The sequence below is a fragment of the Chenopodium album genome, chromosome 6, assembly GCF_948465745.1.
Source record: "Chenopodium album chromosome 6, dcCheAlbu1.1, whole genome shotgun sequence".
NCBI lineage: Eukaryota > Viridiplantae > Streptophyta > Magnoliopsida > Caryophyllales > Amaranthaceae > Chenopodium > Chenopodium album.
Window position 1 is genome coordinate 75,725,742 of NC_137839.1, and position 19,239 is coordinate 75,744,980.

Consider the following 19,239-nt stretch of genomic DNA (forward strand, 5'->3'; position numbering starts at 1 on the left):
GACTATACAGTAGATTAACAAGCTGCACAAAGTAAAAATAATAATTTCAGCATAATACTTAGATTTACTACACAAGGAAATCATCAAACAAGCTGCACAAAGTAAAAATAATAATTTCAGCATAATACTTAGATTTACTACACAAGGAAATCATCAAACAAGCTACACAGTGCTGTAAATCTTATGCTGTTCGTATGTTGAAAGCCGCCACTAAGTAAGGCTTTCCCTTGCCGATATATAGATATTCTAAAAAATCCATAGCAGATATGAGCAGGATGAACAACAAGATTGTGTATAGAATTGTTTAGTAAGAATGTAATGGAACCATGATATATTAGCAACAAGTCCATGATTTATCAGGAACTCAATTGAAGAATTGTTACAATTGATCATTTTCCTAGTATCTTAGCTATGAAAATGGCTAATTTAAAAACCAAATATAAAAAAAAAAAGGAAAAATATTTACAATGGCATACAATAATGAAAGTAATTGCATTCAATGCAAGTAAATAAACCAGAGCCAGAATATAAAATTCATAATCATTCATAGACATCGGATCTTATACAGTATCTTGCCATCCTTCAGTGACGATTTTTCTTCATAGGGATTTCTGCAGCTCAAAAATGCTTTAGTTGCTGAAGGATTTAAGCCTAATTTAAAAAAGGAGCCTACTTTCCACAAGTCCACTTTCACTTGAAAATCTAGCAATCAGTCTAAGCGACAAATAAAAAACTAAGTGTGCACATGAATTAAGCAAACATACATAATGTAACCTTAATACCTTATTCAGTACAAGGAAAGCTATGATGGGGTGAAAGGCACATGTCAGCACATTATTATATTAAATGGATTATTAAATCTTTCCAGAACTGATAGATCGAACCAAAATTACAATTACCATAAAAGATGCACCGTGCCTATTCATTTAATGAATGATGCAAAGGAAGACCTTCATTATAAAAGCTGGAAAGCTATGTACCTTGTATTGGCCAACCAAGTTATACTAACATGTAACATGGAAGGGCTTTTCTCACAATTCCTTAGAGCTTAGTGCTGAATATACATGGCTCACAACACTTACCCACGACTCACATCATCTTTGCGTCAGTGATCAATTCACTCTCTTTGTCTCCTTGAAACAAAAACCTAACAATCTAACAGATTTACGCGTAATTGAATGCAATGGTTTAAAATCCTTATGTATTAAATCTTATAATTCTTTATCATGACAGGATATAACAAATCTCAACTAATTTCATTCAGGTCTACTTAAACCCCAACCTAAAAATAACACCTTTTTATAACAAATTTCAATCCATTGCATTTCCTTACTCGATTTTCATTTCTTATCAGATTCTTATTCACAAAAGGCTATAATTAATTGCTACCCATTAACACATTCGAGACACTTAAACCCAAAAAATTCCACAATTTCTATTATACAAACGCGTGTACGTAGCTCACACCCAATACTTTTTTTTTTTCTCATTTAGATAGCTCCAATCAAGCAAATCAGACAAATGGGTAGCTACAATTCTACAAATAAGCCAGAAAAAACCGCCTCAAGTGTACCATCTACATTAAACGATAAACCCACCAACAAAAACCCAATTAATACTACCATAAAACCCGATTAAAACCCAATTTTCAAAAAATAATCATTCCTTAAAATTTGATAAAAATTAATCATCAAACTTTGAAGAAAAAAAAAATTGAAGGAATTCCAAACAAAATTAAAGACAAAGAGAGAATTATTGGGATCACTGCACGCAAAAATGATATTAGTCAACTGGGTAAGACTTTGTGAAGCCACCAACACCTAATTTCATCTCTCTCTCATGAATTTCTTGCATTTGAGTGATTTTGAGTGTCCCAAACAACAAGAAGAGATTCATATAAATAGCCCTTGAAATTAAACTACAAAATCAGAACTGATATCAAATCAATTGAATCTTGAATGATATCAAATCAAAACATACCTAAGAAGTTTGATTTGCAGAATACTAAAGATTGTTGACCTTGAACTTTGCTGGAAAAATCAGAGGGGATTTGATTGGCTTTGATTTGTGCTTGATTTTTATTGAGTAGTGGATTTCTTAGTTGGGATGGTTGTTGGGCTAGTAGATTAGAATCACAATGCCGAATATTAAATGTGAACAACCGCTATTGGGATGACATCAGATCTATTATAATTTTACTTATTATTTTTTTTTATATAATGGAAATTATGGTTTACGAAGTAAGGGTGTGTTCTTTTAAGATTATTTTCAGTTGAGTTCAGCTCAATTCAATCAATCAGAATAGACCCTAATGATTTAATACGGAACACATTTTCAAATCTTAGTGACCACACGATGTCGCCTGTGTAACTTAGTTATGGTTGTGTGGTCAGAGCTATTTGTTCGGTCAAGGATACTCGGCCGGTGCTTTGGTGTGTGTCAACTTACCGTATAATGTGGCTAGCCACACCAAAAAAAGAAAAATGTTACCGCTTTTAATTTTACTAGGGCAGCCAACGCGGAATGGCTAGCCTTTGCAACTTAATTTTACTTGTCTTGTGTTTGCACTTCACATGGAGGAATAAAAGACCGGCAAAAGAATATACTACCTTTGGTTCAATTTACTCGCAACAAAAGAATATTTTATGTCTCACAAATAATACCCCTTTGTTGCGAGTACATTGAACCGGAGGTAGTAGTATTTCTATTGCTCAGACATTGTTTGTTTGTAATCGTGCTGAGTTGAATGTTATGTGTGAAATATCTCGTATATTGAAAAAAATCTTTATTTTACTATTTGTATATGGTGATTCTGTTAATTGAAATACTATGTAGAGTCACTGTAGAATATAATTCTTAGGTTTTTCAATGATAATGCAGAAAAGGAACACATGTTAGAATTGTTGTTTGTTTATTTTCGCAGTGTTGATATTAGTATTACTTAATTGTGGTGGTACAATACGAAATAGAGAAAGAATCATCAATGATGAAACCGAAACGACCAATTCCTAATCCACCACAGAGGCTAACAATATTAAACAACTGCTATATATTGGTATTGTCATTTTTTTTTTTGGCCACAATTTGATTTGGGAATTTTGGGAAGGTGGTGAACAAAGATGTGGAATTTAGTACTTGGAAATGGCAATGATAGTGTGGAGAGAAGAAGTTAAAAGCTTTAAAGAGATGGAGCCATGTAGAGGAGGAGAGAAAGCTCAAATGTGTAAGGAAATATAGACGGGTAAGAACAATTTGAAATTGGACTGTGGGGTACAAAATTACAAATAAGGGTACAAAGGTAAAATATATTTTGAAGGGTAAATAGGGGTACAAAGGTAAAATAACATTTTGAAGGGTATAAAAGTCCGTGCACTATTTATAAAAACAACTTTCTACTTTTTATAAGGTAGGGATATATTATAATTTTATGTTGTAGTTAAGACTTATCTTTTTTGTTATCAATATCTTTAATCTTAATCTATCTATCTATAGTATATATTAAAAGGCGTTCCTAAATAAGCATAAGACACGTGGGACTCTCCTCAATTAACCGAGTCTTTTCATTCACGTGATTAAAAATATGGATTATACAAGGTATGAATCACCCACAACCTTATGTTTAAAAATTAAAGTGTTAGCAACTAAGCTATGATCATATTGCATGTCATAATAAGGATTTCAAACATGGAATTATATGATAACTCGGGGTATCATCCAAGTTTAAAAACTAGATTTATTTATTTATTATTATTATTTTTAACATTGTAAGGTCAACCAGGCCCAGGCCCCGATCAAAGGCTCGAGTCACAAGATTGAAACCTAGCTGGCAATGCCATAGAGGGGGTATGGGTGAGATTTGTTGCTGATGAGGATCGAACCTCGTATCTTGAGGGATGTGAGACGACCTCCCCTAGGTCATTACACCAAGAGGTCTCCCTCCCTCATTAAAAATTTATAATTGAAAGTAATCTTACGATTTATATATGATATTATAAAACTACACATTTATATTAATATTATTAAAACTCAAAGGGACAACATACTGTTGGAAAAATGATGTTGTAACCATGAAAATAATTAAGGAATTAGGGCAAAAATAGAATACTCAATTGTAGATCTCATATAAAAATAGATGTGATGCGTTTTATTGCTGCCCTAGAAGCGTATTTCACCGCCACTGGTATGAGGCTCTGAGTGACGATTGCTTCCCAAGGGTAACACATCTACCTTCCAATTCCATACCCCGATTGGAAGGTTGGAATTACTTCAAGAACTCTTTAGATCTCTTTGGAAATGACTTTGTGTTTAGGGTTTCACAATACTCTGTGTATTTTTTGTCTCCCATGTATAAATTATAGCTTAAGGGTATTTAGAATCTATGAAAAAAAATCAAAAATACGGACGTGCACTTTTACAATGTAATTTTATGTTGTAGTTAAAACTTATTTATTATTAGTTCAAAAATCAGAGGTGTTACACTAGTTTTCACTGACAAATTTTTACACCACAAATATCAAGCCTATAGTTGGACGGATGAGCACTTTAAAACTCAACTAGGATTTGGAATTTCTAGTTTTGTATTATCTTCGCTCTTTTATATTCTATTCATTTCATTTATTTAATTATTTCATATATTTTATAAGTATTGATATGTCCATTTTATATAGTATTTTACCCCTGTCCCTTGGTCATATTTGGTAGTGTTTTTGGCTCTTTAGAGCTACTTTTATTACTAATTTGTGTTTTCTAGAATTTTCGTAGTTTTGGTTGAGTTTTATAGGGAATTGTACTTTTGGAGCATTTTTCCGGAATTTATTAGAGCGACTATGATCATTGGAGGGGCACGACCATCTTTCATAGCCCAAGGCCGGTTAGAGTCATCAAACCGGTGATCAAAGGCTCGACATATGTGATACCGGGGCATTTGGACCAAGTGTTCAAGACCCGAAGAGGAAATCCGGATTGGGCCGAAGAATCGGAGACCGATCGAGAAGTCCAAGATAGCCCAAGGTCATCGCCCGGTGCAAAGGGACTCCGCCCGAAGGCGCGCCCGGCCGAGCGGGGTGGAATATATTGCAGAAATCTTCGCCCGATCTCGTGCCCGGCCGGGCGCGAGTGATGCACCTGATGGAAAAAAGGCGGGCCGATCGGGCGCGTGTTTTGGAGAGCTTGTTTACAGCAATTTTTACTTAGTATCTAATTAGGATTTTATGAGCTTAGTATAAATACATTTTAAGTCGTTTTGCTACGATTATTCTTTTCTCTTAGACTTTCTCTCTCCACTTAGTTTTATTTTCTCTCTCTATAACTCTATACTTTGTTCTTGATTCAACTCATTATTTACGTTAATTTCGGTAACGATTTCTTCTTTATTAATTTCAACAATTCTGTTTCTTTTATTCATCATGTTTTCTTTAATTGCTATGTTTAGTTTAGATTTAATTGTGTGTGAGTAGTTCTCTTTCTATGGTTTGTGGGGATCCATAAATAATATGAAGGGGTATTTTATTGTTGTTGATTATCAATGCTTGATTAATTTCCTATTGATTGATTTAATGCTATGCAACTAGATTTGCGCAGATTTTTTATGTATGAGTTTAGCAATATTAATTCGAGATTCGAGAGATGAGAATTGATGTTTAGGCTTAGTTTCAATAGGCATGTTAATTTATAAATGATTAAGTCGAGATTCGAGAGATGATATTTAATATCGGTAGATTAATTATGTGATTGTAATACGTAGCGAAAGCCCTTTATGATCTGGTTTATTGATGCATTGATGATCGATTTTCATGTTTTACCCTAGAATATTATTTATTGGTGAACCTATGCCCTAGGACCTTTATTCATTGATTTTTCTTTACCCTTAATCTTCATAGTTTAGTTTCCCTTCGATAATAATAATTTGTTACTTAATAATTTAGATTGCTTTAATTAATCAGGAATAGAAAGAACAATTTCCCTGTGGATTCGACCCTACTTCCCTATCTGCATTAGTTAGAGGATTTATGAATTACTTTTGATTAGGTTATACGACTTAAGCCTGTCAAGTATTCATAAAATTAATCGCCAAAGTCAGTTGGTATTACAAAAATTAAGGCCTAAAACTCTAAAATGACCAAAGCTTTCGCGAACTTGTGAGCTATTCTACTTGACTTGAAACTTTTACAAGAATGAGTCAAGACATAATCAAGCACGATTTTAAAGTTTATGAGTCGAGCACTTTTGACCCTCGATCAACTCACTCAATTAGTACCCATGTTAAATATCAAATATGAATCACGTTAACATTAAACAACAATTTCAAAAGAAAAATAATGTTATCATATATGCTATATTTTTTTTGAAGACATCATATACACTATATAGTCCTAACAGGCATAACCAAATACCAAGCTAACCTTGGTCTAGTGATAAGATTGTCACCTTCTAATCTTGAGGTTGAGGACTAGTGACACTTTGAGAGTGAGAATCCTTTACCCTTCCCCCTCACTCTCACCCCGCAAATATCGGAGAAAAAAAACCGTAAGAATTGAGGTCAATTAATATGAACATACTTGATGTAGTAATCGATAAACCCGCTTGACCAAATGACCATTAGCAAGTGTAGCAAACTAGCAACACCTAAATCAAAGAACTTGATATTCCAATACAAAATTCATCTTTCAAAAATCTCTTCTTCGCAAAACCCTTACACTTCTTCTCCCGCTCTCTCTCTCCTCCTCCATTCTTTCCTCCTCCCAAATGTTCGATCCCAGAAAACTCTCAACCAAATCTCACCCCCAAATTCCATCATTCTAAAACCCTAATTTCCAATAATTTCCGATTTTGCAAGCATCAATCATGCCGTCATTCCTCTCCGACGACGAATTCGAGCGATTCAAAGCCTCCGGCGACGCTTCTGCGGTGGCGGAGAAGGCGGATTCCTACATTCGCGACCTCTACGCCAACCTCGAGACCGTCAAAGCCGAAGCCGATGCCGCCTCCATTACTGCCGAGCAGACTTGCTCGCTCCTTGAGCACAAATACCTTTCACTGTCGTCCGAGTTCTCTGCACTCGAAACTCGCTATTCGGAGCTTGATTCTAATTTGCTGCAACGAGTTTCGGAGCTTGCTCAAGTTCAGTCTGATAAACATCAGCTTCATCTTAAATTCGTAAGTTAAACACACCTTTTTTTTTGTTCTTGTTGTTGTAATTAGTTGTAATTTATGTTGTGATATTTGGATTTAATGTTGTTTCTGAATTTATTGCTATTATTATGCGATTTTGTGTTGATTTTTTCGCTAATTAGGGTTTGGATTATGGTTACAGCTGAGAGAAATTGAAGTTGGATTTCTTTTTAGTAATTTTAGTATTGATAATCGTGGAAAATAGCAAGCATGTTTAGTGAAAATGTAGACATAAATAAGGGTTAGTTAGTAGAGGCAGCTGAAATTCGAAGGCGATTCATTTTGATTCGATAGCATACTAGATAACTCGGTATATCGATGATGTAGGAAGTGAGTCGATTTTCTTAAATTTTGCAAGTACTTCGTATGGTTTATACTTGTTCTACTATGTATATTGTTTATGCTCTTCTTGATCATGTGATTGCATAGAACTCAATTTCCAATTTCCTCCTTTGACATGGGTATATGTAAGTATATACTTTTTGTATTTCGCTAAGTGTAATTTGAAATGAAGTAATGGGAGAGTTGGTTAAATGGCAATGCAAAAATTGTGCTGTTGCCATTGCTGCTGATTTAGGACATTTCTGATTTCGCTTGATTGTTTCTTGTCTTAGATCGAAAAAGATGGAGAGATTGAAAGGCTATCAATAGAGGTGAAGGAGCTGCAAAATTCAAAGAGGCAAGTAGTGGAATTAGTAGGAGTGAGGGATGAAGAGATCAGTGAGAAAAAGGCTACTATCAAGAGTTATCATGACAAGATTACAAGCTTGACAGAACGTTCTTCCCAGAGGGAAGCTAAGTTGAGTGAGCTTGAGGCAGAGTTGATGCGCTGTAAGGCTAACTGTGACAAACTATCGCGAGAGAAGGAGCTTATTGAAAAGCACAACACTTGGCTTAATGAGGAATTGACAGCAAAAGTTGATAGTTTGCTGGAGCAGCGTAGGAAATGTGCAGACATGGAGGCAGATTATTCGATGAAATTAGCTGATATGGAAAAGCAGTACAACGAATGCTCTAGTTCTTTGAGTAGGCATAAGGAGATGGTCAGAGAGCTTGAATCAAAGGTAGAAAATTTGCATCGAGAATTATGTTCAGCCCGAGATGATGCTTCTGCTTCCGAGCAACAATATGCAGCAGAAATTTCAACAGTTTCCAAACTTGCTGATCTGTACAAGGAAAGTTCTGAGGAGTGGTCCAAAAAGGCTGGAGAGTTGGAGGGTGTGATAAAGGCTTTGGAAACACATTTAAGTCAAGTTGAAAGTGATTACAAAGACAAGCTTGAGAAGGAAACTGCTGCTAGGAAGGAGGTGGAAAAGGTGTCTGCAGAGTTGAAGGAGAAACTTGAAAAATGTGAAGCCGAACTTGAATCAAGTAGAAGAGAGAACGAGCTGGATATTCTCCCTTTGAGTAGCTTTACCACCGAACGGTTGACATATCCTTCCAACACAAATGATTTTACTGGAGATAATCTAGCAATTGTACCTCATGTCCCAGCAGGTATCACTCAATCATGTTGTTTATTCTATATTGAGATGAATTTTTCCATTTGGTACCATCAGCAGCTGAATTGGTCTTAAGTCATTATATGTGACTCTTTTTTGTTTGCATATGAACTTCATCAATATTCATCTTGTTTGATCTTGGCTATGTTTGGCAACATTTTTCGGCACCTTAAATGATAAGGTGATGAAAACTTAAGGCATCTTAAATGATTAGAATTTTTTTGGCAAGCACCTTAAGTAAATATTAAGGTGATAAAATGGACTTAGGGCATGTTCGGCATTAGCTTTTGAGTAGCTTTTAGTGGTTTGACCAATTCAAACCACTACTTAACAAAAAATGTGAGTGTTTGACAAAGGTAGTGGTTAGGGTAACTTTTAGTGGTGGAGGTAGCTTTTATGAAAAGTTATAATGATTAGCTTTTGAAATTAGAGATAGCTGTTGAAAATTTAATCTATAGTTTTAAAAATAAAATATTAATTTTTATATGTAACAACTAGTCAACCGCTACTTTACCGAACACTTATATCTAAATTATTTATCTTCACAGCTAACAGCGTTGACAGCTAACAACTACCTACACCCTATATTTTGCCGCTATATTTTGCCGAACACGCCCTTAAATTGAGATGTTACCTTGAGTACCATCTCAAAAAAAAAAAAAGGGAAAAATAGGTGCTGAAATGTTCTTAAATTCGAAAAATATCTTTAGAAAGTTTAAGCTACGATAAAAACTGATGTAATTAACTATCTTATCACTTTCACTTAGCTTATTTGTTTCAAGTCTCTTTTCAGGTATTGTTTCAGACATAGCCTAAACTTATTTAACATACTGAACTATTTTGTACATGACTTAGTTGGAATTAGTCAAAGTTAGTCAAGCACGACGGGGCTTATTGGTTTTCATGAATACTACAAGAATGACTGGTCTTAATTGCAAAAGATCATCACCATGAGTCGCTCACATAGACCTGATGGCATCTTCATTTGTCCCTCATGTGACTCTTCCATTTCTGTCTACTGAGATGTGATCTTGGACACCAATAATTTCATGTCATTTGCTCCCCTTGGCCCTTCCATCTTGGTCATCCTTGGTTTCTACTAATATTTCCATTCTCCCAACACTATTATTTGGGCTGACATCCCATGATTCCCATCTCCTGATGTTGGCATAGTTATGCCCTAGCCACCTCAATCAATTCTTCACCTTATCATCGACGTTTCATTTTGACTCTTGTGAGAATCTGTCATTGCAGACTCTCTCTCTTGTCTTAACCATAAATATGCCTCAACATGCATAGCGTAGTGTACTAGTGTTGCATCATTCAACCATCAACTATCTTTTTTATTTTTTGTTAAAACTTAAAAGTGAGGAGTATAGAAGAGGCATTATATATATATATATATATATATTCCAATTATGGCCTCTTAGATAGCCGGAAATAAATTGCGGTAATGGGAATGAATTTTAAGTGTAATATAATATGGAAAAAACCTGTTATTATCCATTGGAACCCAATCTCATCCCCAAGCATATGTTTTCTGTATGTTTTTCCATTACCATCCGTTACCACTTGAAGGTGTTATTAGGTGGGAATGGGATTTAGGAAGAAAAATGTTATGGACTAAGCCCGATTGATTGTAAATGACACTCACAAGTAATAAGAAGGCAGAAAGCTTGATGATTTTCAATTGACAGAATTCGAATTACAAGGGATAAACATAACTTGAGGTTATGACTCTCTAAGTAGCTTTAGGCCACCACTCTCTCATGTGTTTACTCTCAAATTTCTGGATGCCCTCCCATAATACAAAACATACTACATATACTAGAATGGTCAAAGTGACCTTAGAGCCTAACATGTGATACTAGACTAAACTAGAAAAACATAAACAAGCACAAAGAAACTAGCTTTGCTTTCTTTCCTTCCTTCATTCTTAATTAGATTTGTCCTCTACTCAATTAGAATTATCTTGAGGTAGAGGAGTGTTCCCTGCTGCTGCTCCTTCTTGACCTTGGTGGACTTTCCTTCTTCGTGTATAGACCTTGATAGGTGATTCCATCACAAAAAATAAACAATATGGGACTCATCTTGAATGATCATGGGAATGAACATTGATTTACTTTCCAAATTTACATACAAATTCATTGTCATTACCATTGTTTATGACCGGTTACCAACGCACCGTCAAGTTAATGCGATGAGTATTAGTGGGTGTGGTTTGTTAGTTCATTTGCATCCATTTGGGTTATTTGGTTAATGTCTCCAAACTTCTTTTAATATTCTGTTAGCATGGAGCAAGTTTGAATGAATTACAGTGTGGGCACTGAAACTAGTATTTCAAAGGAAAGTTATATCAAATTTAATTTATTGTATTCTTAATGTGCATTTGCAGTTTACTTAATTATTGTTCATTGTGTATTTATTGGGTGAAGAATGATCATTTCTGTTTGTCAAGGTATGCTCAATTTTGCTACCAGGTCTCCAATTTACTTGAATGTGCACATTGTGTATTTCTTGGTGAATAATTATCATTTCTTTTTGTCATGGTATGTTCCATATTGCTGCTGAGTCTCTTGTGTACTGATTATAATGTTTGGTTAAAAGGTGTCTCAGGAACAGCTCTAGCAGCGTCCCTACTCCGGGAAGGTTGGAGTTTAGCTAAGATGTACACTAAATATCAGGAAGCTGCAGATGCATTGCGACATGAGCAGTTAGGCAGAAAGCAAACTCAAGCTATTTTGGAGCGGGTTCTTCTTGAAATAGAGGAGAAGGCTTCTGTCATCTTGGATGAACGAGCAGAACATGATAGGATGGCTGAAGCTTATGCTGTGATGAATCAGAAGCTGCAACAATCTCTTTCAGAGCAATCCAATTTGGATAAAGTTATCCGTGAATTGAAGGCAGAAGTAAAAAAGCATGAGCGTGAGTATAAATATGCACAGAAGGAGATTAGGGATCTTCAGACTCAGGTTACCATCCTTTTAAAAGAATGCCGTGATGTTCAACTGCGTTGTGGACTTGATAGCCATGAGTACCTGAATGATGATATTGCCTGTCCTTTGTCTGACATTGACGATGAATCTGGCACTCAGAAGGTTATTTCTGAGCACTTGCTCTCTATTAAGGATATTAAGGGCTTGGTTGAACAAAATGCCAAGCTTCGCAGCTTAGTACGAAGTCTATCTGATGATATTGAGAATAAAGAAATGCAGCTAAAGGAACAATATGAGGAGGAGCTTCAGAAGCACAAGGAGGAAGCAGCTTCTAAAGTTGCTGCAGTTCTGGAAAGAGCTGAAGAGCAAAGACAAATGATTGACTCACTTCACTCGTCTGTGGCTATGTACAGGAGATTGTATGAGGAAGAGTATAGACTCCGCTCTTCTTCCCAACCTGTATCTATTGAACCACCTCCTTCAGATGGCAGGAAGGACTTCATGCTGCTTCTAGAAGGCTCCCAGGAAGCCACAAAGAAGGTTCAAGAGCAGGCCAGTGAACGTCTGCGATGCCTTGAAGATGAATTAGCTAATCGGAAAGCTGAAATCATAACCTTGCGTTCTGAGAGAGATAAGTTTGCCTTAGGAGAAAATTTTGCCCAAGAGAAACTTGAGAGGTTCATGAAAGAATTTGATAATCAAAGGCAGGAAATGAATGGAGTTTTATCACGGAATGTCGAGTTCTCTCAGCTCATAGTTGACTACCAAAAGAAGCTGCGTGAAGCTGCTGAATATGTGAACACAGCTGAGGAGCTCTCGCGGAAATTGAACATGGAACTTTCTGTTCTAAAGCATGAAAAGGAACTGCTTTTGAACTCTGAAAAAAGAGCTCAGGATGAAGTTCAAGATTTGTCTAAGAGGGTGTATAGACTCCAAGCTACTTTGGATACCATACAAAGTACAGAGCAAGCTCATGAGGAAGCCAGAGTTGAAGAGAGGCGGAAGCAGGAAGAATACATAAAAAAGATTGAAAGAGAATGGGCTGAGGCCAAGAAGGAGCTTCAGGAGGAAAAAATCAAAGTCCAGACTCTTTCACTGGATCATGATCACACTATTAAAGATGGCAGGAGACAAATTGAAAATTTGGGTAAAGAATTAGCCGCAGCATTGCAAGCTGTTACAGCTGCTGAGGCCAGGGCTGCTGTGGCTGAGGCACGATGTGCTGATCTTGAAAGAAATTTGAAATCCTCTGAATATAAGGTTGCTGAGCAAGACGGTGGGTTGAAACCTTCGTCATCTGCAGCAACTGAGAGCTTAGGGGATGTAGGGTTCAGGGAAGAAATTGAACGGTTAAAAGCAGAAGTTCAAGCCAGCAAAGACCACATGCTTCAGTATAAGAGCATTGCAGAAGTGAATGATGCTGCGTTGAAACAGATGGAAGGTGCTCATGATAACTTCAGAATTGAGACTGAACAAATGAAGAAGACTCTTGAAGCAGAAATTCAGTCACTCAGAGATCGGGTTCATGAACTTGAAAATGAATCTAGTTTGAAGTCTGAAGAAGTGGCCTCTGTAGCTGCTCAGAAAGATGAAGCTCTTGCATCTGCTTTTGCAGAAATTAACTGCTTGAAGGAAGAAACTTTAAATAAAGTTTCTCAGCTTGAGGCTCTGGAAGTCCATGTTACTGGTTTGAAAAATGATCTGGAGAGGGAGCATCAACGAGCACTTGCAGCTCAAGCTAATTATGAAAGACAGGTTATGTTACAATCTGAAACTATACAGGAGCTGACAAAGACCTCACAAGCTTTGGCTTCACTTCAGGAGGAAGCATCCGAACTTCGAAAAACTGTTGCTGCTTACAAATCTGAGAATGACGAGCTCAAGTCAAAGTGGGATTTGGAGAAGTCAGAGATGGAGAAGTCAAGGAGTGAAGTTGCAAAGAAATATGATGAGCTTAATGATCAAAATAAAGTCCTGCACTGTCAACTTGAGGCAATGCACATGAAATTAGCTGGGAAAGACGCCGGTGGAGTAACTTCTGCAGGTGTTGGTGCCGATTCATTAAGTGATGATGGCTTGCACAGTGTAGTTAGCTATCTCCGGCGTTCAAAGGAGATAGCAGAAACTGAGATTTCATTGTTAAAACAGGTTTGCCAGCTATCCCTAAATGTTTGATTTTTCGTGTTTATTCATCGATTTCATTTTTTCTAGCCTTTTATGTGTCTTTGATGGAAAGTCATTTATTTTGCTAAACATACTATGATATCTTTGGAAATAGGAGAAAATGCGTCTGCAGTCTCAACTTGAAAGAGCTCTAAAGGCAGCTGAGGCAGCAGAAGCGTCACGTAGTGCTGAGCGGTCAAGTTCAAGAAATTTGATGTTCTCAGAGGATGAGTTCAAGGCCTTGAAACTTCAGGTGAGCGAAATGAATTTGCTGCGGGAGAGCAACATGCAACTTCGAGAGGAGAACAGGTATAACTTTGAGGAGTGCCAGAAGTTGCGGGAAGTTGCGCAAAATACTAAAGCTGAGGCTGATAATATACAAAACCTTCTTAGAGAGAAAGAACTAGAAGCTGAAGCCCTCAAGAAAGACAATGAATTGCAGAAGAAAGAGAAAGAGCTTTTGGAAAGCAGGATTTCTGATATGCTTGAAAAATCTAAAAGCTTTGATTTAGAGGACTATAATCGACTGAGAAGTGAGGTCGAGCAATTGCAGGCCAGTCTGAGGGAAAAGGATGCTATGATAGAAGAAACGAGAAAACTTGTATCTCAGAAAGAAGAAATAATAACAAAATTAGAGCAAGACCTTTCACGAATCAAACTGGACCTAACTGAAAAGGAGAACCGCCTTTCTCTAGCAGAGGCTAATTTGAAATTAGATGCGGATCATAAGAAGAAGGCTTTTCTTCCTTATAAACGAAGGATTGATATGCTTTTGAGGGAGAAGGAAGCACTTTCCAAAGAGAAGGAGGCACTTTCCAAAGAGAAGGAAACACTTTCCAAAGAGAAGGAAGCACTTTCCAGAGAGAAGGAATCACTTTTGACTGAGAGGGAAGCACTTTTAAAAGAAAGAGAATCATGGGCAAAAGAAAAGGAAATGCTGAACAAGGAGAAGGATGAAGCTAGCAAAGAGAAGCAAGCTATCTCCAAACAGTTGGAGGATCTTCGTCAGGAGAAGAAATCCACAGGAGACACCCCTGCTGACCCAGCAGCGAGAGAAAAGGATGCCAGGATACAGATCTTGGAAAATACTGTGGGTAGACTGAGAGAAGATACCAAGAAAGAAAAAGGTAGGCGTATGAACTATGAGAAAGTTATTACTACAAAAGCTGGTATTGTTAAACAGGAAAAAGAGAAGTTCGAAAATGAATGGGGCAAGCATCAGGAGGCACTGAAGAAGATTTCAGATGAGCTTGAAAAGCTCAAAAATGCGAAGGACAGCCTTCCCGAGGGTACTTCAGTGGTACAGCTTTTATCTGGAACTACCTTGGATGATATGGCCTCTGCATATGTGTTGGCTGTTGAAAACTTTGAAAGGGAAGCCAATTCAGTCCTCAATGACATACGGAACCAGGCTGTTGTTAGTAACTCTTCAGCCACAGATCCAGTTCCATCTGTAGCTGGTAGCTCTCAGGCAGTCCCTGCTGAAGGTTCGAGTACGATTTCATCCATGGTTTCTGCAACTTGCCCACCCACAAAAGTAACTGAAGAAAGAGAGAAGAGAGTTATGAAAACCATGGTTGAAACACGTAAAACTGGGAGGAAGTTGGTTAGACCTCGACTTCTTAAATCTGAAGATGCCCAGCGTGATGTTGAAATGTCAGAGTTGGATGGCAAGAATGTGGGGAAGCCTAGCTTGGTAGCGCAGCCCTCTGTCTCTTTGTCCAGTGAACCTCTTGTTCGGAAACGCCCTGCTTCTCCATCTCCTTCTGAGCTGGAAGAGCAATCATCTTTGCCTGGAGATTCTAGTTCTGATTTGCCTGCGCCTGCTCTTAAAAAGTCCAAGGGCTTAGAACCTGTTCAAGAGGATGTTCAAGCAACCTCTGCTGCTCTTGATAATGTTGAAGTTGTTCCAACAGTTGAAGAATTACTTGATGCAGCTGCTTTCTTGCCTCAAGATTCTATTGAGGAAGCTTCTGATTTTGGTAAGGATGATTTTGAACAATTTCAAGGACTTGGAAAGGAGCCTGGAGAATCTAATCATACAGATGAGGAAAAGTTAGCAGATGCACAGAATGATTGTGAAATCGTTGATGAAGAGCATGCTGAGAAGCCAAGTGAGGCTGATCTAATGTTAGATGATTCATCAAATTTGCAGGCTGACCAGGATTTTAATCAGCAGATGGCTGATGTTGCTGACAGAGAAGAAGGAGAAATGCTCCCTGAAGGTTCTGACCTTGATGGTGGAGATGACACAGCTACTGTGGAAATTCAAGATGCATCTGAAGTTCAGCCTGATCATTTAACTGCAGCTTCAATCCCATCTCCAGCTCCAAATGATGATGATCCTGTAGCTGCTGTCAATGCAGAAGTCAATGAAACAAATTCTCCTGAGATTTCAAATGCTAATGATCAGACTGAAGAAGGGGAACTAGCTGAAGATGTTGCTGACGATTCAAATAAATCTACTGAAGGCAACGATCAAATTGCTGGGGATGCTGAACTTACCAGTGAACCTAGTTTAAGTGTTGCTGAAGGTAATCCGAGTTCTGTAGAATCTTCTATTTCCAGAGAAGATAGTCCCAATGTGATGGCTAGTCAGGAAGCAACTCAGCCTTCACATATGAGAGCAAGCTCAACAACTATAATGATATCTGAAAGAGCTAAGGAGCGAGCTGCAGCTAGGCTTGGACGTTCCCCTGCACCAGATTCCACTCCTCCTGCTGCGAGGAGAGGGCGAGTGCCAACGACACGAAGTCGAGGTGCCCGAGGTAGCCGTGGTGGTGGGCGTAGGCCAAGTTCTGGTGATCAAAGCTAAAACTATAAGCTACCTTATTTCTTGCCACCCCAACTGTAAGTTTTCATCTCCTTGCTGCTTGTAATTTTTCTACTCCTTCCAAAGTTCAATTTCATGTTAATTTAGGAATTAGGATTGTTGGTACTGGCTACTTTGTCTTGTGAACAGCTATCACCTAAGCATACAATTAATGTTTCATCAAAGGAGGACTAATGAAAAAGCCTAGAATAATGTTTAAAGGGGGTAATTTGACTTTTGAGCTGTTGGTTTCATTAGGAAGTGGATTTAATTTTAGTAAAAACATTCCTTTCTCTCTAGTGATTGTAATTCTTGCTTTGTTTTGTTTGGTAGTAACGTAGCAGTAATTGGCTCCAATTAAATTATGGCATCATAGTTTCAAGGTTTAACAAATTTGAGTTTAACACAGTCCCAAATTCTATATGATGTTTAACTGATGAAAGTAAATTGTAGTATTCAAATAGGCTAGTCTTGTCCCAGTTCTTGTTCTTAAAGGGCATTTAATTTTGTTGCATTCTTCCTTTTCATTGGGTGTCAGATACACAGCCTGTATCCGAGCTTTCCTTGTGAAGACTAAGCCTGTGTCCCTACTCATCTTTTGGAGTTTTCTTGTATTTAAAAGAATTAAATACAGATTTGAGTATGTCGTTGGTAGAAATTTCCATATCTAACCCACCAGTGGTAGCTTGCAGTCAGACATTGTGATACAGTCCACCCACCACATCAACATTCTCTCTTCAATTGGCTTAATTTTGTATGCAAATTAAGAACCGTAGAAACAAAGATATTATTTTATGTTAAAAAGGTGTAAATTACTGCCTAAAATTCCTACTTATTTTGTTTTGGAGAGAATTTTCCAGTTTCTTAGTCCCTGACAGTATAATTAGTTTGTAAACTATTACTTATGTTATTCAATTATCCTCTGCAATCCTAGCTGATTTCATTTGTGAGTGAAATGCTACAAAGTACTATGGTCGAATAAAAATTGTTATTGTTTTCCGAACACTTGATTTGCAATTTAATTTAGCATTTCAATTCCTGGATTTGAATTGAAGAAGTTCAACTTCAACTCACAAAACATTATCTTAGTATTTTCTGATCTTAGGACTAGAATGATACTCTCTCTCTTGTTTTTTTTTTTTTTTTTTTTTTTTTTTTTAATTTTATTTTAAATTTTATTTTAATTTATTTTTTATTTGATGGCTAATAATCGTCATGTATGATATTTGTGAGGTTTGTTAGTATAAAGTTAGGAACTGAAACACATCTTGTGCTTGCATCTGATCCCTTTTAAATATTGACATGTCTTGCAAAATATGTTGGGTAGATGAAATCAGTAAAAGTTGATTTTTTTGGAAATTAACATTGGTGAAGGGTGTATGTATTGTTTCTGTGATAACAGTGAAAGTAACAAATCTGCTCTTGAATGGGAGGTGTAAAAATCATTCTTTATTTTATTTAATTACATATTGCATCTCTCTGTTTTTTTTTTTTTTTTTTTTTTTTTTTTGTGAGATCTTTGTAAAACGGGACTATGTTGGGTTTAACATTATCTTATGCTTTTTTTCCAATGTTTGCTGTTGACAGGTGCAAGTTTGAGTTGATGCAATCAAAGAGTAAAGGGGAAGGAGAGCTGTAAAGGAGATTCATTTGCTTTGAAGGTAGCTTTAATCCCTCCTACGGTGATTATTTTAATATGATGAAAGTTCCGTATCTCAGTAATATGCTCACACTATTCTCTTTGTACCCACAGGAAGAAAGATGTACAAAGATATTCAAGCAAGATCCATGGCTTTTGAACAGATTCGTGGATTTACTTGTGTGTAGATGTAGTGAGTAGGCAACAAGGACTTGTCGCAGCTTACAACTACAAGAACATCAAGCACCATTTTTCTTAGTCTTTCTCTACTTTGCTCGACTTTTGTTTCGGGTTCTAAGAATGCTTTTTGAATGGCAAGTCAAACTTGGCACAAAGAGTTCATAGAACTTATTTGCACATTTTGTTGCTCTGTAACATATCTAGCCAAATATTATGTTGCATGGTACTGATTATTCTTAAGATAAATGGGGAAGGGTATAATTTATGGCTTTATGCTTAGGTGATTAGTTTCAGGGCACCATAGACTAGAATTGTGTAAGTATCAATATAATTTTGGTAGATTTTCTGCTATTATGTTGAAGTCATGGTATTTTAAAAAATTGATTAGCTTTAAATTAAAAATTCGGAGTTATAAAGCTTGTGAATGTGTGCAAGTTATTAGTGTCGATACTGTCAACCAAGGACAACTTCAAAATTTAACAATGCCGTATTTTTGAAAAATTGTAAAAAGCTTTTAGGATGTAGTAAACACTTTAACGAAGTCTTCCAACTTCCAAGTAAACGAACTTGGAGAAGCAGCATGATCCAAGACAAGTATGGACATGGGGAAAACTGCAAACTTTAAGACGACGAGCACCTCATGTGTAATTAGGTTGCATAAGTTAAAGCTTGGTTTATGTATTAAGTTTATGATGCAAATTTTATATGCAAGCTTTGAAAACTGGTTATTTTTCATATACAAGTTAAAGCCAATTTAAGTAGTGGGTGAGTTTCTTCAGTGATCAATATCTGGGGTATCAATGCCAGCCAATACTTTGGATAACAAAAGTTGCAGCA

General features: G+C 36.8%; 1 protein-coding gene across 1 annotated transcript; it reads left to right on the forward strand.

Moving 5' to 3' along the window:
• Window positions 1-6,641: 6,641 nt before the first annotated feature.
• On the forward strand, window positions 6,642-18,675 carry LOC145636354 (nuclear-pore anchor-like). Its single transcript, XM_081687890.1, has 6 exons — window positions 6,642-7,155; window positions 7,785-8,667; window positions 11,280-13,756; window positions 13,887-16,621; window positions 18,171-18,244; window positions 18,337-18,675. Exons 1-4 carry the CDS (start codon window positions 6,844-6,846, stop codon window positions 16,584-16,586), a joined length of 6,372 nt encoding a protein of 2,123 aa, XP_081544016.1. The 5' UTR covers window positions 6,642-6,843; the 3' UTR covers window positions 16,587-16,621; window positions 18,171-18,244; window positions 18,337-18,675.
• The last annotated feature ends 564 nt before the right edge of the window (window positions 18,676-19,239 follow it).